The sequence below is a fragment of the Orussus abietinus genome, unplaced genomic scaffold, assembly GCF_000612105.2.
Source record: "Orussus abietinus isolate OABI.00-Male unplaced genomic scaffold, Oabi_2.0 scaffold22, whole genome shotgun sequence".
NCBI lineage: Eukaryota > Metazoa > Arthropoda > Insecta > Hymenoptera > Orussidae > Orussus > Orussus abietinus.
This window is the reverse complement of record NW_019394596.1, coordinates 369,062-394,655: the sequence shown is the minus strand read 5'-3', so window position 1 is coordinate 394,655 and position 25,594 is coordinate 369,062. Positions and strand designations below refer to the sequence as shown.

Genomic DNA, 25,594 nt, shown 5'->3' with positions numbered 1-25,594 from the left:
GCTTTTAATCTTGCAAAGTGAAACGATAATCCGCGGATGACATACAGAACGCGATGTCTTTAACGCGATAAAGATTAGCGGAACCGCTAGCGGGCGATAATTTTTAATTGCAAAATTTCATCGAACCCCTTAAGTGAGGAGGATTTCAATAAATGGGGTTGGAAACTCATTCTACTTAGCGTCTTCTAGGATAAAACGAGCGCCACTCTCTGATGCCTCCGTTCCTCTGTTTTCCAGGAGTGGAACGATTACAAGCTCAAGTGGAACCCCGACGACTACGGGGGAGTCGACACTCTTCACGTGCCGTCGGAACACATATGGCTGCCCGACATCGTCCTGTACAACAAGTAAGTGGTCTCGCATATCGGGTACTCGGTCATGCAGGGTAGTCGGGGGTGGTAGAAAGAGCGAGGGACCCTTTCTTCCGGGCTCCAGGGGTGGTTCTCCCCGCAGTCGCGCCCCGTCCCGGGCACGCTTTCGTTTCGACGGAACGCGCTCCGTCGTCCCGAGGCGACCCCCCGCGAGGCGGTCCATCTCGGGGATAATTGGCCGCAGATGGACCCGGGGGAAGATCCTTCATTCCGCGCGGCGGGTCTTGGAAGAAGAGTCCGTAAAGAGGACGTTTACGATAATATCGGTCCTCTAGGTGGAGGCGCGGACGGAATCGCGGCCGGAGATAATCCGCGACGGGCGATCCGACCGCGAGGGGTTGGCGGGGGGTCGGTAAACGGCAGGGAGGACCGTTTTACAGGAGCCGGCCGAGTGACTGCTCTTACCCGAAAGAGAGGAAACGCGGCCCGGATCTCCGCTAGGCGAGCCCGTAAAACCCGCCCCCTCTTCCGTCTTGGTCGTTTCGCGCCAATGGGTCACACCTGCTTCCAGCATCCCCCTAACGCGCTCTGCAGCTGCAGCCGCGGCGAGCGGACTCCCCGCCGAGTCGTCGTCCGCTTCCGGGCCGCGCGGTCCACCCCGCGTGGGAAAAGTGCACTCGGCAGTTCCTTCCGGTTTATGGCCCGTCCGGCCGCGCGGAAGATCCGGCCGATCCAGGGTGTTTATTCGCGTTCCCACTTACCCCCGAAAGGAAGCCCGGGTGACCCGGCGGTGAACCGCGTCCCCCACGGGGCGGGAAACGCCCGAGGGCCGGGGCGACCCGGGGGTGGCTCGCCTCCCCCGGGCGCCTCGGCAGCGTCCTCGCAAAATGCAAAGTTAAAATATGCACGGAACGTACATGCGAGGGAATCTCGTTACTCCATTATCACCGGATTACCGCGCCTGCAACTCATCCCAGAACCGCGGGTAATCCATTCCCGGCCACTCCCGGGTAACGAAGTAACACCCCCAAGTAGTAGGCGCCTAGGCGCAGGCGCAGGGTCCCGACCGATAACGCTTGGCGAGAGTCTCCGTCGAGCAGAGGGTCGCTTCCTGGGGCGGCGAAGTCGCCACCCGTGCCGATTACCGTATCGCCATTACGGGAGACCGGCGCCGATTTATCGTCCGTTGGTTCCCTCCACCCCCTTACCCTCTTTTACGGCCTCCTCCCCCATCCCACCCTCTTCCGAGTCGCCTCGATCCATGCATGCGCGGTTCCTCCAGGGGATGGCGGCCGCATCGCTCCTCGGGGACCGGGCCGATCGCGCGATCGACACTCGCTTCCCGACCTCGGCCAAGTCCGGACGAACGCGTGCGGATCCGAGCCTCGGCCAGAGGGCTTAACTCGAGGCGGGCTGTGTGCCGAGTACTCGAGGCACCGGCGTCCGGATAGGTCCGGGACTGGTACGTGCTGCCGGCACTCGAGTACTCGCGCAGCGCCGGGACGACGGCGAGGGCGCCGGGTGACCTAAAATATGCCAAGTACATGGCCTCTGTTATATCCGAAGTAACTCGCGGCGCGTACCCTGTACACAGCCGCGCATAAACATACGAGGCGACTCGCCCTCGAAACCGCCCCGCACCCCGTTTTCGCGTTTCCCGTTTCCGCGTTTCTCGAGCGAGACCGACGAGCGAGCGGACGGATTAATCCGCCGCTCCGCCGACCACCCGGAGCCGTACAATTGGCCATTTTGGAATCTCCGGGTCCCTCCACGTACGTCGATGCATCGAACCAGAGGAAAGGGGTACGCACCGCAAGGTTCATAGATTCGCCGCTAGGTTTCTCTTTTCTCCCTAGGAGGGTAACTAGAGCCACCCCCGAGGACTCGAGCACTAGGCTGTGTCAAGGTGCGACGCACGGTCGGCCGCAAATGGGTCAGAAGTCGAGAAAAGTTCCTCGCGAGCACGTTTGCGCCGGGGACGAGGGGTAACCCTTTGTCGTAACGGTTGCAGTTAATTACCGGGCGGCGCGTTATCGCCGGAGGGCCGGAAGGAGGGGGGAGGGGTTCGATCCCGGAGGAAAGAGAGCCGATCCCGAAGGAACGGTAACGTCGCGCCTTGCGTCTTATATCGATCTTCCCTCCCCCGGTCCCCCGGCGCACCCCTCGGCGGTCGGCGCGCACCCCTCGGCCGCGCCATCGGCCCCACCCTGGCGTCCTCCGGAGACCCCACCCTCGCGGGACCGAGGGCCGAAACTACCCCTCTGGGTTTTTCCCTCGGCCCGGTGGGATCTCGCTTTTCGCCGGAAAAGCCGAAGGCCGCGTTTACCCGGGTCCAGGGGGTGGCGGTAGTAGGGGATGACGCGCTTTCGGGGGCGGCGGCGATACCCTCCGGTCGCAGACGATTCCGGATTCCGACGATCCTGGGCTCTCGCGACCGCTTTTCGGTGCGACGCGGCGATCGATCAGGGGTAAACACCCCCTACCAGGGCGCGCAGATAAGGGAGGGTAAAAACTCATTCGGAGGTGCGGCTACGACACGGGGAGGCGAGAGGTAAACGATTTATTTAGCCACTTTGAGTGCGAACGAATCGCGCCCCTCGTCCTCCCCCCGCAGGGGTGCCGCTCGCGGATCCAAAACGGCCGTGTAGGGGATGAACGCGCCGAGCCGAAAACGTCGTCTGCCTCGTCGATCCGCGCACACGCTCGCCTCTGTTTTCCCGTATTTTCCCGTATCGCGTATAATGGCCTTGGAGTACACTTTGAGCGCCGTAATCGGGACGCCCCGGGCACGGAAGCCGGCAAGATGGAAGGCCACGTACTTAAATATGTTTTGCATTATAATCTTCGTATTACGCCGACGGAGGAACGCCCCTTGAAGAAGCAATTACACGGTCTCCGAGGGAGGAGCTAGGTCTGGCCGCGGTGCGAGCACTTCGGAGATGCGGCTCGGGTTGTCCGTGTGGATGAGCCCCGAATCTTTGGGGGCGCAGCCAAAATCCACCTCTGAGTCTTTCACAGGGTGGGTATCTCCGCGACCCACCCCCGGGTGGACTGGGGTCAGGAGTTCCCGGGAAAATCAAGGAAAGTCAATCGCGACGTCCATGGGGCTTCGTCGTTTCCCATAACCCGCGGTTTTGCATACTCTCCCGTGTATACGAGGCGCGGCACGGTTTTTGAAATTGCTCCGGTTTGCAGCCGAGTTGCATCGCCCTCGAAGGCGGTAATACGATCGCCGCCGTTACCGCGGCGGAAGGAGCCATAAAAGGTGAAGAAATTCTCGCCGTGCTGCCGCGGCGGAACGAGTTACCGCTGAATCCACCGACGGGGGCCACCATTCGATATAGTGCGCCGGCTAAATGAACAAGGGGTGGGAAGCGGTGCAACGAACGCGCCGGCAACGGCTGCAACCACCCCGGCGACCTGCATGCAACGGGCGTTATGGAACGGCCCTGTCTTTCCGGGGGTGTAAATTCCGTGGAAAATGCTCCTCCCGCCCCTTCGAGTCGGACCTCGCACCCCGTGGTTTTGAATCCTCCCCCCGTTTTCCGGGTGGAGGCGCCGCCTAATTAGAAGCGCACCCTTAACTCCCCCGAGGGATCTCGTGCGATGCGAAAACCCAAAAGGGCGAGGGACGGCTCGATTGCCCGGGACGGATTCGACCTATTGCTCCAATTTCTGCCCCGGCAATTTCTTTACGCCGAAAATTCCGCTCGCGCTCCAATAAGCGTTCCTTGGCTTCGGCATTTTTCCGGCGAACCGGCAGCCGGGGCTCGAGTGCTTTTACCGCACCACCGCCGCGGGGTATTTGCGGCCAGAGTTTCTTCAAATTTCGGGGATACTTTTCCACCAAGGGTCGTTATCTGCGGTGCAGACGAAATCAGCTGGCGGGGACGCCGGTTCCTCCTTCCCTCGATGTTCTTCTTCTTTTTTTTTTTTTCTTCTTCTTCCTTTATCAGCCGTAACTACTCCCGGGGGACCTGAAAAATTTCCGGGCGACGATACGCGCATAATCATGTATAATTCAGCTCCTATTTCGAGTACGCCAACTTTACCGGGTACCTCCATCATCTCGGTCCCCATGGTGCAGCTTATGTACCGCAAAACTGGGGTACATCGTGTCTCTCGAAGTTGTCGACTTTCTTCCCTCCGTCGAGTCCCCCTCGTCGAGGAAGCTTCCTCCCACGCCTTCGTGCCGATTTTCGCGGATCTGCAATATTCCCACCGTTTAGATAGGGCACGTCGATACGGCGATTAATATTGATGGAAAAGTGTGGACTCACGTGGCGCTCTCGCCGAGGCGGCCTTCGCCGATTTCCAGGCCGCTTTTATTCGCTTCCGTTTATCCCCGAAAGCTTCTCCGCGCTCCTCTCGTCGGCCTAAACCCCTCGCAGTCGCCGCGCGTAATGGCCGAAACAAAAATAGCCGCGAGCGTGCGTGCACAAAGCTGCAAGTGCAGGCTGCATAGCGGGGGTGGCCCGCAAAAAGCATTCCACCCCCGCGTGTTTTCACTCCGGGTGGAATTGGCATCGAAGCATTATCCGGTTCTTCGCGCGCGAACGCCCAATCGAGCTTGCCAGTTTTTCACGTAGGGTGAACTCTCTCGCATCCGGGGGACTCCCCCTGGTCGAAATTAATCAATGCTCCTTCGAGAGCACCCTCGATAAGCGGCCGACCTCGATTGTCTTGTTTCGCCGAAACTCCGGCCAAGTGGTGACCCCCTCGTTCGCGTCGGCGCAACGATGGCCCTCGACTCGGCGATATTTACGCCACCGATAATTCCGCGACGTTTCCGCGAGCTAGAAGTCGTATCCCGCTCGCGGAGACTCGCGACCGGAGTTCATCGAGAGAGCCTCGTCGCTTACCTATAATTAGTATATAAAGACGAACTTACAACTCATGGGAGGTCCTCACGGCGCGCCGCCTGCCCTGCAAATGACTGCTGGCGCGTCCAGCGTGTCCTTTTATACCCCGGGACGGCCACCCCCTCCGCCGCTTCCACCGCGCCCCCACCCACCCGTATATCGCGCTCACAAAAAACCTATTATTTTCGGCTCCATATCGACAAACATTGGAAAACCACGGAGAGTGGTCGCCCCGTTTGAGCGGCGCTCGGCGTGATAAGTTTATCGGGGGGGTGGGAAAAACGGGACGCGGGTTTACGGTGAGACAACACCCCTTACTTAGCGCTAAGGAAGTACGTGACCGGAATAAGTTCGGCCGCGTAATTAATGATAAGGCGCCGGAGAAAAAGTGCGGCCCCGACGCCGGAGGATTTAGCATTCCGCGTGTGAAGGCTTCTTCCTCCCCTCGTCGCATCAGCAAACGGACGAGGGACCGTATCTCTTCGTTAATTACGGTTCCTTCGGGATCGGCATTAGATGTTCGGGGGTAACTCGAACCGCCTCCGTTTCGCGGCCATTTTTAGGAACTCGAATTCGACCGGGCCGCCGCAAAGGTTCCGCGAGAGATCCGCAAGCCCCCGCGTCGGGGCGATACTCGTCCCGCGTAATTGGCCGGTAAATCACTCCTAATTAACCGGAGCTTTCCGCTCGATTCTTCTTCCAGCGCGGACGGGAACTACGAGGTGACCATAATGACCAAGGCGATACTGCATCACACCGGCAAGGTGGTGTGGAAGCCGCCGGCGATCTATAAATCATTTTGCGAGATCGACGTCGAGTACTTCCCCTTCGACCAGCAGACCTGCTTTATGAAGTTCGGCTCGTGGACTTACGACGGATACACGGTAAGACCCCTCCCTCTTCTCTCTCTTTCTCCCCATTCGGCCACTTCGTAAAGCGCAGAGTCTCCATCGGCGATCGTTCGGTGCCGGGAACGTTATTGCGACCCGTCACCCGGAACATTTTTATATCCCTTTGTGAGGGCCGGATGAAAGGGCGGCGGATTTAAAAGGCAAAAATAGAGCCGCCCGACCTGGCTAAAATAGATCGCCGTGTAAGCGATTTCCAAACCCCCGGCCGGTCACTCGCGAACCGCTGGTTTGCATTTCAATTGCATGCGCCGAGACTTTCCTCGTGACGAGCCGTAATCAAAGTTGCCCGGAGCTCTCCGTTCCCCTCATTTTCCGAGCAGTGCTATCGAGTGCATCGAGTCGATCGAATTCCGAGAGACACCGCGCGGAGCGATTTCGATACCTCGATGCACCGGGCTCTGCATCGAAAATTCGGATGCGCGAGGGATCGCAAGATGTATTGTCAATGCTTCAAGGATCGGGAGATGTAAAATTTGTAAGATTTTGAAGAGATCGGGGAAAGAGTCGGTTGGGGAGAGTGGGAACCCGATTCTTCCAACGTTCGCGAATCGAGAGCGGAGATTACCGACTTCCGGTGGAAGGGAAGTCAGGTCGTAGGACTAATCGTCGAATGCCCCTTAGGTGGACCTGAGGCACCTCGCCCAGTCGGAGGACTCGAACCAGATCGACGTGGGGATCGACCTGACGGACTACTACATCTCGGTCGAGTGGGACATCATAAAAGTGCCTGCGGTGAGGAACGAGAAGTTCTACATCTGCTGCGAGGAGCCCTACCCCGACATAATGTTCTACATAACCCTAAGGCGCAAGACCCTCTTCTACACGGTCAACCTGATAATCCCCTGCGTGGGGATCTCCTTCCTCTCGGTGCTGGTGTTCTACCTGCCGAGCGACAGCGGTGAGAAGGTGTCGCTCTCGATCTCGATCCTCCTCTCGCTGACCGTCTTCTTCCTCCTGCTGGCCGAGATCATCCCGCCGACCTCGCTGACGGTCCCTTTGCTGGGCAAGTACCTGCTCTTCACGATGGTCCTGGTGACGCTGTCGGTGGTGGTGACGATCGCGGTGCTGAACGTCAACTTCCGCTCGCCGGTTACCCACCGGATGGCCAAGTGGGTGCGGGTGCTCTTCATCCAGGTGCTGCCGAGGTTCCTGTTCATTGAGCGGCCGAAAAAGGACGACGACGACGGGGACGCCGATGGGAACGGCGAGGACGGCGACGCCGAGGGGGGCGCGGGGGGCGGCGTGGCGGACGAGCCGGAGGTCGAGATCGACGCCGACGAGAGCGACCTAGACGCAAAGCCACCCGAGGCCATCCTGACGGACGTCTTCCACCTGAGGGAGCCGGACAAATACGAGCCCTACTGCCCCAAGAGGTTCGTCGGTCCCGACTACGAGGTCCCGCTCCCGGAGGCCGTGGCGGAGGCCTGCTTCGACGGGGGCCTCCACGCCCTGCCCCTCCCCGGGGCCGACGACGACCTCTTCGGGCCCTCCAGCCCCGGCTTCCCCAGGGACGACGCCAGTCCCACATTCGAGAGGCCCGTCGTGCGCGAGATCGAGAAGACCGTCGAGGACGCCCGCTTCATCGCCCAGCACGCCAAGAACAAGGACAAGTTCGAGAGCGTGAGTCTCTCCCCGGACCGCTGCGGAACCGCATGCGGCCCCGCGTGTTCTTTCCGACAGTCCACTCGGCGATTCCCTTGTCCGATTCGGCCGCAACCGCGAGAGTCGCCTCTCCGATGATGCTTTCCTCGTTCTTCCCCCGAAATTCCGCGCCTCCGCGCGTTGTAGCGGCTCCGACCGGGCGGAAAACGCGACCGTTAGAGGATCGATACAGCGCGAATCTTGCTTTAATCCCCCGTGGGAAAAGTTTCGTCCGTCGCGGGTTGATCGACGATCGGGTCCGAGGTCGCCGGCGAAGAGCCCTCGAGCGGATTTCCCGACGCGGGTGGAGTTCCGTCCGGCGACGGCTTGACCGCCGCCCCGGCGCTGAAAGGGCCGCCGTCAAAGCGACGGCCGCCACGGAAACTCTCTCGACGGAACGGCGGATTAAGGACCACGCTTAAATCTCGGCTTCGATCGAGCTATCACTGAGTGTAAAAAACCGCGCGTCTCGAAACGGAACGGAGGAGGACCTTAATTGGACGACGGCCAATCTTTATCAGGATGGGGCGAGTTACCTCCGCGGCGATTGATACCTCCGACGTCGGGGACGAGTCGCGCGAACTCGAGAACCGATCTCTAAAGCGCGGAATGGCCTCGCGTGCCTGGCCGATAAAACCGAGGAGAAATCCGCGCGAAAGTATCGCGAGGGGGAAATAAGGAGCGGAACGTTCCGCGCGAGAGTTGCGTCGGGTTAAATCGCGGCTGCAAATCTCGAGACTGCAGCCAACGCGGCGCGAAACGAGCGCGGACTCTCGTAAACGCACTCGATGCGTTTACTCGCGGATCCTTCCTCGTTAGCCCGTTTACATCGGCCCGCGAGGAGGGAGGGAACGATTCGGAGCTCGTTACCGCTCGAGTCGACGTTTCGAGTCGTCTTGCCTCGACGATTTGAGTCGACGTTGCGAGCCCTAGGTCTAACGCTGCGAGTCGATCTTTCGAGTCAACGTCGCGGGTCGAAGCGGCATGGCCACGTCCCGAATTAACGCTACGAGTCGAGGTCGCGAGGGTGCAATTACGAGTCGACGACTTGAGTCAACATTTCAAATCGGCGGGGCGAGTCTACTTCTCGAGTAGCAAACCAGGTCGCCGTTTCGAGTGAACGTCTCCGAAACCGCGCGTCGCCCCGTGACATTCCCCATCGACGGAGGAGTCGGACCTCCTCGCCAGGAAGGGGCGGTCTCGCGATCGCGATCTCCTCCTCTGGAAGCCGTCCTCGTTCGATACACCCGGCGCGGGTGCGTGGCCCCCCGGGTCCTTCCGGCGTCCCGGCTGGCGCCCGTCGAACTCGGTAACTTATTCCGCAGGCCGGAGGGGCACAGCCGGTGGCCCGGAGTGAATTATTCGGGCAAACTATCTCTACGAGGAACGCACTGCGGCAGGCACCCTGCTCCTTGCCAAATCTAGCCCATCTTCGTCCTAACGTATATGACGGCCCCAGAGTCGGAGCCAACGCGACGCCGCGGACGAGGCTCTCGGTTCGATAAGGCCGAGTCGTATCTCCCCGAAGCCGTCCTCCAGGACGCAGGATCTCGAGTCCGATCCGTCGCCCCGGGTCGAAATTTCGTTTCCAACAACCCCCGGACGCGTTTTCCGCCCTTTCCGCGCGTGTCAATCATCCCGGGCGAATGAAAACGAAGGGGCTCCCTCTGTTGCAGGTGGAGGAGGACTGGAAGTACGTGGCGATGGTCCTCGACAGGATATTCCTGTGGATCTTCACGGTGGCCTGCGTGATCGGCACGGCGCTGATCATCTTCCAGGCGCCGAGTCTGTACGACACGACGAAGCCGATCGACATCAAGTACAGCAACATCGCGAAGAAGAAGATGATGCTGATGAACATGGGCCCCGAGGAGGATTAGTCGACGATGCCGCGCGGCTCAGGCCGCCAGGACGTACGGTCGCGAGCGGATCGGCTCTCGCAGGGCCCCGGGTGGTCGGCTGAGGGCGAGTCGGGGCCCCCAGGGGGTCGCGCGAGCCGGTTCGGGCCGGGGCTCCCTCAGTCGCGCGCCGACCGCCGCGCGTGACGGACGCGCCGCTCCCGGGGGCGCTCGGAGGGCCCCTGCCGATGGCCGCGAGTGGGTCCTTCGGCGCGGTCCTCCGGGGGGAGGGGGGCCGCGGGAGGGCGACGACGACGGCGACGGATGAAGAGGGAAAAAGTGCCAAATATCCAAAACGCGAACCGTATTTTTGTAAGTCTGGTTTCATATATAAGGCTAATAGTCGTGCGGTGAATCGTCATTTAAAGCTGAACTGCCGATTTTATAAGAAGACGTTTAGCAAGGAAACACGCGAAGAAACACACACACACAAAAAAAAAAAAACTGAGATACGAAGGGAATGAGGAGGTGGAGGAGAAGTTAATAGGTAACAACCACCCATTAATCGCTTGTACAACAACTGCCAATTCGGAGAGCGGCCTCCGCCTCGCCGCCCGGCCGCGACGGAGGAGGGAGGATTGCGAGCATCGAGCGAGAGACAAAGAGGGTGCGCTGGGGGCGAAGGAACCGGCGGGCCGGATAGCGAGCATCTGTGCCAAAACTCGCTCCGTGGAGACCGAGCGAGTAGCCCGCGTGCCAAATGGTTAATCGAGATCTTCGCGGACGAGCGCCGGAGGATTATGCCGCGCTTTTTTGGGAGGGACTCCCTTACCCGAGGGAGCACCGGGAGTGGAGGGGCGGCCGTCGGGCCCACGCCCTGCCGGTGGAGGCGCGCGGGCGAGGACGCGCGCAGGCCACCCTTCCAGGGCCCAGAGGGGCGCCCCCCCGCGAACGGCGCGACCTCGCGCGGCGAGGGTGGCCGCGCGAATGCGGACGCGGGATCGGGAGGTCACGCGGGGAGGGTAGGGGGGACGAGACGACGCGCGCGCGCACACGCCCACGCGACACACACGTACACACGGGATTACGCCGGCGAGGGATGATATGGGCGCCCCAAGGGCGCCTCCGCCCCCTCGGCTCGGCGTAATAATCAATTCGTTTGCTCATATAAAAATAACGGTAATGTTANTAATTTAATTACCTACACCTAACCGTCGAGCGACGTAACGATCACGGTGCCGAGGGCAACCTGAGGACCGATTTCTCGACGGAGCGTTAGTCTCGAAGGGGATCCGAGAAGATGGGGTCGAGGGCGCCGGGTCCAGGGGAAATGCGGCGCGGCGATTGGCCGACAGGCCGCGGATCCAGGGGAAACCCGCCGCGCGCCGTGTCTCGCCCTCCGGCGGAAGGGAGAGCATTAATCGCGGAAGTTCGACTTCGATCCGCGGCCTAAGTACCTCCGTTCGTAACGACGCTAATCTTTCTCCGGGGGAGGAGGGAAGCTCTTCGGAGGGCCGAGAGAGAGAGAGAGAGAGCGTCGGCCCCGCGATCGATCGGCCAACGAAATAAATAAACCGACGACTCCGGGTCGCTCCGCAATTTCGTTCGATCGCGGACGCGAGGACCGCGAATCAATGGCTCTCTCTCTCTCTCTAACCGCGGATGGAATCGAGAGGGTGAATACGCGGATCGGTAGGGGGGAGCGGTCGACCCGGGAGGGAACTCGCGAGGCGCCGCCACTTTGGGTAAAGACGAGATCGCGTCTTTGGTCGGCGATTTTCGAGAATTATCTCTCATTGGGGAGGTGAAGAGACGCGGAAAAAGCGGGGGGGTCGCAGGGTGGAGTGGAAGGGGGGGTCGTCGTTACGCGCACTTTAGCTTAATTTCCGTAGTCGCAGCCTCCTAGAGTGCGTTCGCCGCCGGCATCTAGTAACTTGTAACCGGGGATTTTGCATTTTTCCACAGAGCCAGAGATAAGGGGGAAAAAGATAAAAGTTAAAAAAAAAAACAAGTAACAGAAAAGTATATTGAAACAGAAATTATGAAAGTATTACGCTATCTCGTCCCAGCGCGAGCGTTCGACTGGTCTCGCAGCCGAGCCTTCTCGTCGCGACGGAGAGAGAGGCCTCGTTTCGACGGATTTTCACCTACGGGGGGCAGGTTAGCGGGGCGAGGATCTGTACAAAGGGCAAGCACATCCGTCGTAACGTAATCGTATAACGAGCACTTCCGGCGTCAGTCGATTCCGCTTTTTTTCTCTTTTTTTTTGTTCTACGTCGGTTCTCGCCGGGGGTCGGGGGCGATCGGTCGGCCGACCGCCACGTGGCTGGGTGTGATTTTTTATACTTTTCAGAAGGAATATATATAAATGTATATGTATATATATATATATATTTCTGTAAGCGCGCACATCGGCCCGCGCACTTCGGAGACGGAAAAACGCCGGAATTAAGGAGGGGAGGGAAAATCGGTTCGGTCGTTTCGAGGACTCGAGACGAGCGGACTTTGGATTTTGGCAATCGCAATTGGGGGAAAGAGAGAGAGGTATTAATCGAACGGCTGTCGGACAGGGAGAGGAATATTGGGGCAGGAGGGGGGAGGAATCGATTTCGCGAGTTCTACCTAGGGTCATACCAGTCTCTGTACACGATTAACACACCATAGTCACGCTAACGATCGTTAATCTAATAACTCTAATAACTAACGATAAATAATACCGCTAAATAATAAAGAAAAGTACTAATAAGCGTAACGGGAATAATAACGATACTAATAATACTAACGCTAATAATAAAAGGACGTTAATGGTTGTCGTAACGAGTTGGTGACGGTGTAACGCTTGCATAGATACGTGTTAACCGCGACGAGAGTTACGCGGGGATAGGGGAGGGACGTAACGTGTTATCACGGTTATCGTGGAGTAATCGACGCCGACGAGAAGGACGGGGGGAATCGGGGCGAGATCGAGGGCTCCGTCGAGTCGATCGGGACGGTGACGGCCCTCGATACGTGTTGTTGATAATTCGCCATTATTAATTGACCACGCCGGGCCGGGGCCCGTCGCTCAATTAATCATGCAAGATAATCAAAGGACGTGCTCGTGTGCCGCGGGGAACGGGCGGTTGTTTTTCGAGAGCTTCTCTCGCACCCTGTCGCGCAGCACAGAGTGCACCCAATCACGCGTCTTCCTTGTATACAATTTAATCGAGATACGTCACGACCACGAGAACAGACCCGAAGGAACGGAGGCAGAGCTGGCCGAGCGCCGTCGACGTCGGATCGACGGACATCCGACCGAAGACCAAAGTGGAACTCGCCCGAAAGTGGAACCGCGCTCGGGCGCAGGGGCCTAGCCCACTGCGGCAAGGTGCCGTTTATTTTCCCTCTTTTCTTTCGATTTTTTTTTTCTTTTTATTTTCTTTTCTCTATCTAAGCGAAGCACTCCCGAGTTCTCCGCCGGATGAAGGATCGACGAGGCGCCCTCTGCCTCCTTCCGTACACGCTACGCACGCGCACCCACGTACACACGCATACACACGCGACACAAGCCTCGTATTAGGGAATTAAGGGACGCCGCGAAAAGCGGCGCGTAAGTTTAAATAAGTATCGATTAAGTAGATTAGGTCGGTCCGCGAGTCGCGTGGAAATCCGCGGAGGGGGTTGGGGAGGAAACGGGGCCTCGAGGGAGGTCCCGCTCCCTCTCGACGTCGGAGGTGGACGTCGGCTCGCTCCCGAAATCCTGGAGGCCCCCCCGCGACTCGCACCCTCCGTCTCGCAGCGGGAGACTTTTTTACGAAAGGCGAAAGGGGAAAGTAAAAAAACAATAGTAACGAGTTCCTCCCGCGTCGTTCCCCTTGCTGCCTTACGCGTTCCCCGCGTTTACGACCCCCGTTCCCGTGTAGAGGGCCCGCGTTCTCCGTAGCCCCCTCTTCCGGATCACCTAGGGCTCCCTCGGGGCGACCTTCGACCTCCCCGGGACGTCTTGGCCGCGTCTCCGCGGAATATTGTCGAAAACGTCGAACGCGGCATGAAGGGAGGACTCTGGCGCCCCCGGACGTCCGGCGTCCCCCTGGAATATTGCTCCCCTCGTTGCCTTGAAATTCCGCTCCTTTCAATAAGGACGCAACGGCCCCGTTACGTCGTGGGACGTTCACCGTCCCGTCGTATATTGCTCCCCGGGACATTCCATCTCGCGATCCTCCGAAAATCCTTCCCCTCGCGTCGTCGTCGGTCCAGGGCGGAAGGTGGGGCCGAAAGTACGGTTTCCTCACGTCCATCCGACGCCGTTAACGGGACGTCGGACATGCCCCATTCGTCGGATCGGTCGGGAAAAGAGACGCCCCGCCTTTTCGGGGGTCCGTCAATCCTGGTCTCGATGATGAGTTTGCCTGTCGCCGAGGTTCCGCCGCTGTATCGAGAAATCGAATCGCTCAGGGCGCGCCGTGCAAACTCGGTCGGCTGAAATACGTAGCTTTTTAGATCTGGGTCTTTCGCGACGGTCCATCCGCCGCGGTTCTTCGGCTCCCTCTTCTGGAACACCCTCCACTCGGTGGAGGAGGCGAAGGGAGGGAAGAGGAAGGCCGAGGTACGAGCCGCCGGGGCGCAAACGCGACCGAGTTTCTCCCCCGGAGAGGCCATCGGAGAGACCAGACCCTGAAGAGTCGCCTCCGCGACGGCTTCGTCCGTCGAGAAATCGTTCCTTCCTTCGACCCTCTCGACGCGGCATTGATTCGGTTCGGGCAAAGTTCACCCGGCGCGGCGGCCCGCTCGGATCAGCCATTCGCCGCGAATTGGGTCACTTCTTGAAGAGACCCGGCGAAATTTCTCCCTTGGAATTCCCCCTGAAAAGAGGCTTTTTCAGAGAACCGACGACGTTCGCGGCGACCTCGAGGAGCGGACTCGGTCCCGGAATCGCGAGGGCGCCGAGACGCCGGGCCACGCCCGAGGCGCTCCCGAAGACCCCCTCGACCCTCGCCCCCGCACCCCCTCGTTCCTTCCGCAGGGCCGGGATAGGTGCGGAACAGCTCAGGAATTATAGGTCGAGTGGACGACCGAGATACCAGGGCTCCGCGATTTCGGGCCCCGGGATCGCGTCCCGGAGACCTCCGACCTCTTATCAACTTCCGACCCCTCCGTCGAAACCTTTGACCCCCCCCATCGAGTATTCCCTCAGGAAATCATGGATTTTGACAATTACAATCATGAACTCGCAACCTGAAATCACTGAAAATCACTGGACAACCCCGAGTCACGATTAAGGCCGAGTGTCACCTGTTACCGAATTGCATAGTTCATCATATGAAATCCCCTTTGATTTCCACGATCGACCCTCAGATAAGGAAGTCGATTTCATTGATTTCCAGGTGAAGGAAGCCCCTTGTCTAACCCTCTGTCGAACCTTCGATCCTCCATCTACCTTATCTCTTATCGAACCTCCCCGATCCACCTTCGATCTTCGATCGCGATCTCGATCCGCTTCCTCGCCGGCACACTCGCAGCATCTCACCGCTCCTCGTGGAGTCACGCCTTCGCGACCGTACATGTACATATATATATATATACATACATACATACACACGGTATTTTAATATCTCGAGATTATCGGCCACCGAGAACGGGGCGACCGGAGGGACCCGGGATAAGAGGAGAGATGTACTTCCTCCCAAAGAGATATCGAGGAACTCGCGGAACTCTTCGAGGTGCCGAAGAATCGTGGGGACTGCTCTCGATATAATCGTTTTCATTCGATCGATCCCCTGTGTACCCTCGATGCAACCGGCGTCGTTAAACGTGCGTAACGAGGGGAGCCCACGACCGGAATAACGGATGCGTTATCGCCGTCCCGGAATGGGATACCGCGAGGGTATAAATGAGGTTACGTGTCTTTCCTTGTATGTTAAAAATAAAACAATTGGAGCACTTGAATCTTTAACCGACGATTGAGAGAGGTGAAAGGCGACGGGGGGGATTTTTTATCCGCTCGTTGATTCGTTAAACGATCGAGCGGAATCCAAGGAGTCGCGCCATTTGTGGGAACTCTGACACAGGACGCGTTAATGTCGGTCGTACGTATTGTCACCAGGACACCTCCCGTGATATCCGGGACCTTACCACGGTATCGAATGCCTTATAATCGATAATCCACGTTCACGGTTATTAATTACTTACACTTCGCCAACGACGCGGCGTCAAGGTACGGAGGGAATACCGGATTTCGAAATGTCGCTCTCGACGTACGGCAAACATCCGATCTATTAACCAGTGCATTATTTGCGGGAGATATTAGCCCGCCCGGCAATTTGCAAACGTCAAAACCGGGTTTTCCTGTACCCTGTACGTATCGGGGGAAAGCGCGAGGTGTGCATTTAAATTGGAGGGGGGGAATGCAAATCGGACGTAAAGGGGAATCTCGGAGAGATCGATCGCGAGTTGCTCGCAGCTTCCGGGGATTCGGACAGGAGGACAGGTGAATATTCACGGGCAATCGAGGCGAGGAAAGGGCCAACCGGAGACGATCCTCCTTAACGAGGTAGCGAACGATCCAAAAACGAGCGGAAGGAAGGAAGAGGAGGGGAAAAGGAAAAAGAAAGAGATCGAACCCCGAGGAGAACGACTTAACGATTCCCTCGTAAAAAGGGATTTCTCCCGCGCCGTGAAGGCCCCTCGTAACTCGCGAAAATGGGGGAGAAACGCCGGAAGAAGGATCTACCCTGGATAAGGGAGCGTGGCCGAAGGGAACGACTTGCGCTGGCTTAATTTTCGATTCTCCCCCGGACGTAACTTCCGACTCGGGACGCGGTAACCGGGAATGGAAACTCGAAACAGGTGTCGATCGTAAGGAACGGGCGGCGGGATGAAAGTGGAGGGTGGCGCTCACTTTTGGATTTTCGAGGAGCCGGGCGCAGCGATCTACCCTTCGGGGGATGGGGGAGATCCCGGAAAAATGGGGGTTTACCCTGGATGCGATTTCGAAATCGAGGTCGACGCGATCGACGACACGGGGAGGGGAGGCGAGGTGCGAAGGATCCTCGACTTCGAGGATGGGAGAGGAAGGAGGGGGATGAAAGAGAAAAGAGCAGGATAGAGAGATGGGGGATGGGAGAGAAAAGAGCAGAATAGAAAAATCCTGAATGGGAGGGAACAGTGCAGGGTAGCGAGATCGTTGCGCGATCGTAGCCAGGGTGGAAAGAAGAGGGACGTTCGGGGCCGCAAAGTTCTCGGGATGGAAAAACGGGGAAAACAGAGGCATAAAACGCGAGACGGGGAGATGATTGCGCGGAGGAGCGAAGGAACCGAAGGTTGGGACCATGTGCACCGTCGCCATTTCGAAATCACTTTTCTACGATCTCGCCGCTCGTTCTTCCACTGCCGGGGGGATGTAAAAATCGGAACGTCCCCTTCCAGGGCGCGGTATCGCGATTTTATGAAAATGGAGGAGAAAGAGAGAGAAACCAGCTGTTCGAAGAAAGGCGAGGACTTTATCAAGTCCGAGGGGATAAGAGCGTTGGGTGCCCGCCACTTTTCCGGCACCTCCCGACTTCCGTCCGATTCCTCGGAAGATTTACCGAACATACGTCGAGGCGAGTAGGGAACGGCGGGAGAAAAGAACGACTCGGCCAATCAGGCACGGAGTGGGCCGAAACTCCGGTAAATAGTAAATAAACGCGCCCGGGTAAAACGAGGAGGCAAATATGAGGAGCGAGGGAGCCGAGGCGCCACCTCGACATCTCGAGCCGACATCTCGATCTTCCCTTTGCAAGGGTGGGAAAAAAGAAATGTTTAAAGAGCAACCTCGCCCCGTCGCTCTTTACATCTCTCCTCGCCGTCGGGTCCAAGATGGCGCCCGCGACGCCACCCCTTTCTCGGCGCGGAACCTGGAGCATCCCCTGAGCGACGACTCGAGGAGGTCCCGGAGGTCGCCCCCCAAGGGACCGGAAGGACCCCCTCGAACACTGGTGCCGAAACGAATTTTTTGCTCAACGATTCGGTCCCCTCGCGGTGCCCCTCCACCCCCTGGGGGACGAGGGGGGGGGGGGGGCACCGAGAGACCGGGACGAGACCAGGACGAGGAGTCTCTTCGGACGAAGGAATCCCAGCACGAGCTCGTCGTAACGCCGGTAACCGTACGCTAGCGATTAATTGTTAATGTTATTACGAGGGCTACTGTAAATCCGCGATAAAACTGATAGTATTGTTAAGACAATCAGATGATTATTGCTCCGGCCAGACCGGGGGCCATCCGTGACCGTAGGCGAAGCTCGCAGTCCTCCGGCAAGTCGGCCCTCTTCGCTCATCCGGCGCGGAAGCCTCGCATTATGCATTGACTCTCGCATTCGCCGCCTTCCGACGAAGGCCAGGCACTCCTCAAACTATCTTATAAGAAGGGTGTGTACGAGAGATACGGAGTGCGTGGGTGAGTGCGAGGAAAAAATGAGAGAAAGAGACAGAGAGAGAGAGAAATAGGGGGCAGAGAGTGCCGCCGAACCGTGTGCGAGGGACATTTTTTGTACGCTTCATTTTCTACGATTGTCATCGTCATTGTACTCTCGAGCCAATTTCCCAAGTTTTTCGGGAGAGTCGATGGAAGAGGAGGAGGCCCGATAAAAGCGGACGAAGTTATCGGCGCAAGGGGAGGGGGGGGGGTGAACAAAGAGAGCCCCGTCTGGCGCCATCGCGCTCGTTGCGGAATTTTCCACGATTCTAGGTTTCAAACGAAGGACGGAGAGAGAAAGCGACTCGAGGACAGAGGGAGAGGGAGAGAAAGGGGAAGAGAAACGGCGAGACGTTAGAGGCCCGATCCCTGAATTCGCGAGCGTTTAATCGAATCGCCGATCCTCCGGTCCCCTCCGCTTCCGGTTCCCGGGATCGCCCGAAGGGGAGGGAAAGTGGGAGGGAAAGCGTCGGCCGGGCTTTGCGCCACGCGCCGCAGCTTCCTTCTAATTAAGCGGAACCAGGGAACTCCGGGGGAGGGGGGGGGAGTGGACAATGAAATCTCCATCTTGTTTTATACGAGCCGCGGCGAGGGGACAGGCGAGCAATGCAGTTCGCGCGTTAAGGAAATTTTCAATTGAATATTCAGAACTCGGCTCGACCCTGTTTCTTGCGCCTTTCTCGAAATTCCGCCGCCCCACCGCCCCATTCCGCGTTCCTTCCATTGCGGAGAGATAAAGGGGGCAAGGGCCCCCCGTCCCTCCCCCGACGAATTCGGGAACGCGGATAAACGTCCGCGGTGAAAGAAATTGAAATTCCTCCCACTCCCTCCCCCTCTCGCTTTCTCTCGCCCTCCTTCTTCAGGACACGTCGAGGAGGGGTCCGGAACCGTCTACGGGCAGGACCTCGGATCCTCCAGGAAGGGCGCGAAGGACGAGGTCGGAAAATCCCAGTGCCCCGGAATTGCTCGCAAAGGATCTAGAGGGAAGGTGTCGCAGGAGGCGCTTTGTTATCCTGTATAAATTTAGGCGGCTCACGGGGGAAGAAGAAAGGGGAAACGGGGGTGGGGGGTGGGCAGTCATAAGGTATCGAATCTCTATATAGTTACATTGTTACGATATAAAATTACGGGTAATTAAGAAGATTCTAGACTTTTTCTAACTAACCGATCATACGGCGTACTCGTGCCAATCCTCTAGATTAATATGACCTAACGAGGTGTATAAGGGCGAAGGAGACGAGCTGTTATCCTATTAAGTCGACTCCGATATACTTGATTAACACGTACCACGGGAGAGAGCGAGCGAGCGAGCGAGCGAGTCCGACAGCGGGAAGGAAAGAGCGAGAGAGGGATGGTGGGGCCGGGAGGGGGAGGACGAAACAACAAAATCCAAGACACTCCACTCGCAAAATTAGGATATTATGTACGGGGAGGGGAAGTAGGCTCGCACCGTCGACGGGTCGGTCCCGACGTCGCCGATCGCGATTTCCGTCGCGACGAGGCGTTGGACCCCTTGCCACCCACCCACCCCCANCTCGATCTCCCAAAGGAAACCGACGAGAGCGAAATCGCGTCGCTCCTCTTTGCACCTCTTGATTAACTGCGTTAAGAGCGATTACGTTAAGCCTTACCGATCGTACGGCGCGGGGGGGGGCGGGGGACGTCGGCGTAGTTTTTCCGCGGCGTCTCCCCCGCTGGCTGTGTGTCGCCGGTGTCGCCGCCGTAGACGTTCGCCACTGCCATCGAAGGAGCTCGAGAGGGTCCGCGCGATCGCTTCCTGGGGCGCGGGTGCGTCGGAAAGGAGGGGGTGGATAGAGGGTGGAGGGACGCTCGACGTCGAGGTCGACGCAGCCGCGCCGTCGCGGCTCGTTCCTGCCGCTGCGACTCGGTGCCGATTGCGATACGATTGCGATATCCTTGCTGCGCGAGGAGGAGACCGTGGAGCTTCGCGGGGGGTGGTTAACGCGAGGTGGAGGGTAGGCGGGGATGGAGGAGATTGTTTTAAATAAACAACGAATTACACCGAGAACCGTTCGTTCCCATCGTACCGATCTCATTGTCTATCCGTTTGTCTCCGTCAGTCTGTCGATCCGTCTGTCCGTCTGTGTCCGCGGTGCGTTCCGCGTCTGTCCGCGTCCCGTGAGGGCGTCTCGCGGCTCGGCTTCCGCTTCCGGTCTCCCGGGGGACGCCGGAAGTCGCGCCGAGTCGAGGCAAATGGCGCCCCAAGTCCGCCGCCCCTCGCGCTTCCGGTCGGCCGCCCTCGGCGGTGCGTCGGGACGCGGGACGGCCGGAAGCGGAGCGCGGAGGGGGGAGAAAGAGAGAGAGGAGTGAAAGCGAGAGAGAATGGGCGGGAGAGAAAGAGCGGGAGAGAGCGAGAGAGTGAGAGGCGAGGAGATGACCTGGAGGGAGCCGAGATGGGAGAGGAACACAAATAGACGCTATGTATAAAGTATTAATAACATTAATTAAAAGCCATTACTCTAAAATATTATGTATGGATAAACTAAACTAACCTATTTATAAGCTAACGTCTACGTTCTACACAACTATCAACGTATGTAAAAGAATTAAATAAACGAGCGGTTAAAATTATTGTTTAAAAAATGATAAAGACGCGTTGAAGACTCTCTGAGAGGAGGGGGGGAGGTGGGGGCGGGGCAAGGGGTTCAGGATGGGGGAGTTTCACCCTCCTCGGCGAGGTCGGGGGAAAATTTCATTGTTACTTTCCGGTCCTCAAGGCCGGATCGAAGGGCCCGCCGAATTTGGCTTGAACTCTGACCCGAGAGATTGCGCATTTCCACCGACCTCCGGACCTCGTTGCCCCCGATCTGGGAAACCGTCCCAGGGGAGGGGGCGTCGAATCGACGGAGCAGGGCGCACCTCCCTCGGCATTTTCTTTCAGCCCCTCCGAGGAACGGCCACCCCCGAAATACGGCGACTCCACTTTTTCTCATGGCTCTACCCTGACGACCCGGAAATACCACCTGGGAACGTGATCGACCGTCTCTTCGATTTAGTTCTAACTCTCGTGTTAATTCGCCATTTGTCAATTGTCATTTTTAGCGAACATCCCGGCAGGCGGGGAGCACCCTCCGAAGACCTGGCCGGATGACCCGGTGCATGCTCTACGGTGACGTTCTTTTTATTCGGCTTATTTCCCAGAAGGGGTGCACTGAAAGCTGGAGGGGAAACGCTTTAGAGGGCGAAAAACGAACGGGTCGGTTTTCCGAAATCCCGTTTCATCGGGAACTCATCCCCTCGGCGAGGGGGTCAGTCCCCGCAAAAAGCGCGGCGGGATTAGCGTGCAATAACGCGCCGAGGGTGGTTTGCAGATTACGCGTTTTGCATCGGGTTTTGCGGTAATCTGCGTCAGTACATCCCCCGAAGTAACGAGGGGAAGCGACAAACTTCCGCTTCCGAGCGCAGATCGGGGAATAAGCGGAGTGGAACTTTTCCTCCCGTTTCTTTTCCCTCCGCGGCGTATCGGCGAGGCTGACTTCCAGATTTAGGGGGAGGACTCCCAGGACTCGACTTCCTGGACTGGACTTCCGGGATCCGGGACTTCGTGAGCCCTTGGGGGAGGAATGCCGAGGTAAGTACACCTTGCACGTTTTCCTGGGGACCTCCTCCCCGCGCCTCCACCATTTCGTACGTTTCAATAGGTGGAAATCGAATTTTGGCGGACGGTCGTCGTTAATTATCTGCGCGAAAGCGACCTGGTAAACCGCGTAGGCCTTTCCGGTTGGATCCGCGGGATTTTATGGAAACTGATACCGCGCGCAATCGACGCGTCGAATTTAGAAGGGAATTTTGCGACACGCGCCGCGACGCCTACCCCGGACGAGACGCCCGAATAAGGACGCATTTAAATCCGACGAACGAGGACCCCTCGCTATTTCCCCGACGAGTAGTTTCACCTACCGGAAACTCTAGATTGGACAGTGACGGCAGCACGGCGGTAACCCGATTTATTTCCGCTGCGCAGCGACTGCGGTATTCCGGGTGCATTTCACCGAGGCCCGTGATTGACCGATGAACATCTGGAGCTCCGGTGCAATTGGGTCAGCGCAAGTTACGAGAAATAAGAGCCATCCGATGCGGTTGTCCTCGCGGTCGTTGTCCGCTGAAATATCGGCCCTTCGATTGCCCCGATCGGTCGGTCGCCCGAGGTTTCTTGTGGTTCTTGGTGGTCCTGGGTGGGACGAGGTGGGACACGAAGGGGTACACGAAGTGGTATACAAAATGTTACTCTAAGTGGTACACGAGGTAGTACACGGAATAGTTCCCAATGCTTCTCAATAATTCTTAAGATGACCTGCAAGCTGCAGCAAAGAGGTCTCAATTACGACCCTTTTCCCCGATTTCGGTGTACCGAGTCGTTTGAAGCTTTCCACCGTGAATTTTAAGGCTGCAAGGAAGGTCCTGACCAACCAATTTTCAATTTTTTAAAAAGTTCCTTTATAGACGTTATCAACATTTCTCATAGAAATTAAACTTCGAAGGTGTCGGTACCTTCCCCATAACTTGCATATTCATATTGTCAAATTTCAAGCGATTCGGTATACCCTGGTTAAAGAAGAGCTTCATTAACGATTGACCCCTCGGATGCCACTTTCGCATCCCCTTAACAGTCGTGGGTGGTAGGGGTGATTTCCACTACCACCCACTTTTCAATGATTCTTAGCAATTTTCCGCGGTAATTTTCAGAGGTGGTACCCACTGGTTCCTAGCAGTTCTTAACAATTTATAAAAATCTCACGTGACATAACATCTCACCCGACGTGCTACCCTCTTGTACCTCCTGGTTCATAACGATTCCCAGCAATCCCCGGTAGTACATCAGACGGTACCCTCTGATCCTCATCTTACTCCCTGTCCGTTCGCGACGCATCTCGGACGAACCTCCCAGAAAGCACCCAGACTGATGAATAAATGCATGAAACGCTTTGCACTAGATATTGTTAACGCGTCGCGTTAGATATGCCTGTTGTTCCCGGCTAGCCGATTTCAATCCGGCAGGATGTCCTTTGGCTCGGAATTAATGCGAGCCGCATAAGGAAACTAATTTATGCGCCCGTGAATCTTGGACGTCGAGGACCTCACGAATAATTTGGCGCACTTTCAGATGTTCCGTCCAACCGATTGACGTTTAACCTTCCTGCTCATATTCATTTTTTTTTTATGGATTTCGTTACACGACCGTCATTTCACGTACTTGTCGGGTTTTTCCCTGGGCGGCACTTTGAAAATGGAGCCTCGTTAATTCCGCGGAATTAATTAATACGGCGATTACGCACGGCTCGTTTCCCCGTGGACGCGCCTGCCGGAGGATTGAAATTCGGAAGACGACGTTGAATTAATGCCCATTACGTGTCCCCATAAATCCGCGGAACTTTCGACGTTTCGGTAAACTAACTGACCGGACGTGCATCTCTCTGCCCCCAAACACCCTCGTTTCCAGAAGTTCTGCGTATCTATTTCCGCGAGTGATCTCCCGGCGGTACGAACTAACGCAACCTACATGGACCCAAGATCGGTAAGAACCGCGGCCGGCGACAAAATTCCGCATCTTAGAGGTCCTGCCGATCCGCGCCTTTCCCGGCCGCGAAATGGACTTCCGAGTCCGGGAAAAGTGGTTCCCCTGAAACGTCAGATCCCTGGGAACCTTATCACGTAGGAGCCACCTAACCCCGTAATCCCCGGTTCGACACGGTTAGTCTTTCCCGTTGGAGAACATAAATATCCCCGGAGAATTCGGTAATGGGAAAGCAATGTCGCGGAGAAATCGTCGACGGAATCTCGGCCGCGTCGCGACGTGAGGTCGCCGAGCCCGCCGTCGATTCCGACGCGTTTCGATTCGATTGCTCTCGATTCGCTGCAATTCGAACCCGATCATGGGGTCAAACCATGGTGTGGACGGATCGCTCGTGATTTCTGGGAGGAAAGTGATGCCAGGATCTACCCTTCTTCAGGGGTGTAATCAAAGAAAAAATTAAAAAATAGAAGACAAGGGAATTTTTCTTCGGGATGGTCCAGTCTTCACTCTCTGATCTCAGGAGGTCCTAAGGGTAGACCCCCAAAGAATGGATTATGGTCCCCGAAGAATTCGCTGGTCGGAAGAAAGGCCGTCGATTCCGACGCGTTTCGATTCGATTGCTCCCGATTCGCTGCAATTCGAACCCGATCATGGGGTCAAACCATGGTGTGGACGGATCGCACGTGATTCCTGGGAGGAAAGTGATGCCAGGATCTACCCTTCTTCAGGGGTGTAATAAAAGAAAAAATTAAAAAATAGAAGACAAGGGAATTTTTGGAATTTTTCTTCGGGGCGGTCCAGTCGTCGCTCTCTGATCTCGGGAGGCCCTAAGGGTAGACCCCCAAAGAATGGATCATGGTCCCCGAAGAGCGAAGATCGGAAGGCAGGCCTGCGAATCCGACGCCGATGGACCCCCTGGAGTGCCGAATTGCGGAAATCGCAGGGTTGATCGCGAATCGCTGGGCGCTGTTTCCCAGGGTTAGGTTTCGAAGGTGGCTCGGTTCAACCCCGTCTACTCTGCCGGGAGTCGAGCGGTTTTGCGCAAAGCGAATTACCGTTGTTCGACGTAAAGCGGCCGTGACTACTTCGGTGCGTTTGAACCGTTCCACCCTGTAAACTCTACGAGGGGCACTCAAACGAATTACGCGTGGTAAAACGAGCCCGCGACCGAGAGGGCTTGCTTTCGTTTGAAGGAACCATCCTCGAGACTCGGCGCGTCCGTCGCAATAATTGGATGGGAATTGGCGGACGACTTTCGCGGCCGCGCCTTAAACGAGACCCCGGGGTTCTCCGCGGAAAAGAGAGTGACACAATTAGCGGAAGCGGCCTCGTTTAGAGACTCCTCCAAGACCCGCGTGAATTAATTTGATGGGGCCGAGGGCATAACCCAACAACCCGAAGGAGGCCCTCGATGCCGACCACGTGGGGGACGCCAAAGGTGGACGATGACCGTTCGGAAGATCGATCTAATACGTCCATTTGCTAATGAAACGTTGCCCACGTACCCAAACGCGTCGACGTCGAGCCGGAAACCGACGACGTCCACCCCCACCGGAGATTCGCTCCACGAGATACCCCCGTCCCTTCCGACGTAATCTGGAAATTGATCCGGAGCTTTTTGATACCCCGAAAATCTCGGTCCGGATCGCCCGAGCCGCGGGAACAAAGTGCCGTCCGTCGACGGTTTCGGAACCGGGCCCTCCGTCATTACGACGCCGGTTCCCCCTGCGACGTCCCGCGATGGGATATTCCATCCCTCGTATTAGCATGCATATCCAGGCCCCGAGGATTTCCCTGGAATGTCCTCTCTAACGAAAATGCAAATCAGCTCTGAGCCTCCTATGATGGGGAAAGAAAGGATTTTCGGCAACCTGACGGCGAGGCACCGTCGATCGTCGATTTTTGGATAGACCTCGAGGAGGAGCCTCGATCGAAATTTCGGCTTACGTGCGACGCCCCAGTTTTTTTCCCTTTAAGGGTGAGATACCTCGCGATGACGATCCGCGAACTCATTAGGGATATTCCGACAATGACAACCGCGACGTCTCGGGCGCCGACGGTTCC

General features: G+C 57.4%; 1 protein-coding gene across 1 annotated transcript in view; it reads left to right on the top strand.

Moving 5' to 3' along the window:
• The window catches only part of LOC105701966 (acetylcholine receptor subunit alpha-like 1), a 33,016-nt gene extending 23,411 nt beyond the window's left edge, over positions 1-9,605 (top strand). Inside the window, exons 3-6 of the mRNA XM_012429126.2 lie at positions 238-347; positions 5,877-6,057; positions 6,706-7,704; positions 9,402-9,605. Coding sequence (XP_012284549.2) covers positions 238-347; positions 5,877-6,057; positions 6,706-7,704; positions 9,402-9,605 — 1,494 coding nt within the window. The remainder of the gene's footprint in view (positions 1-237; positions 348-5,876; positions 6,058-6,705; positions 7,705-9,401) is intronic.
• Positions 9,606-25,594: the final 15,989 nt, after the last annotated feature.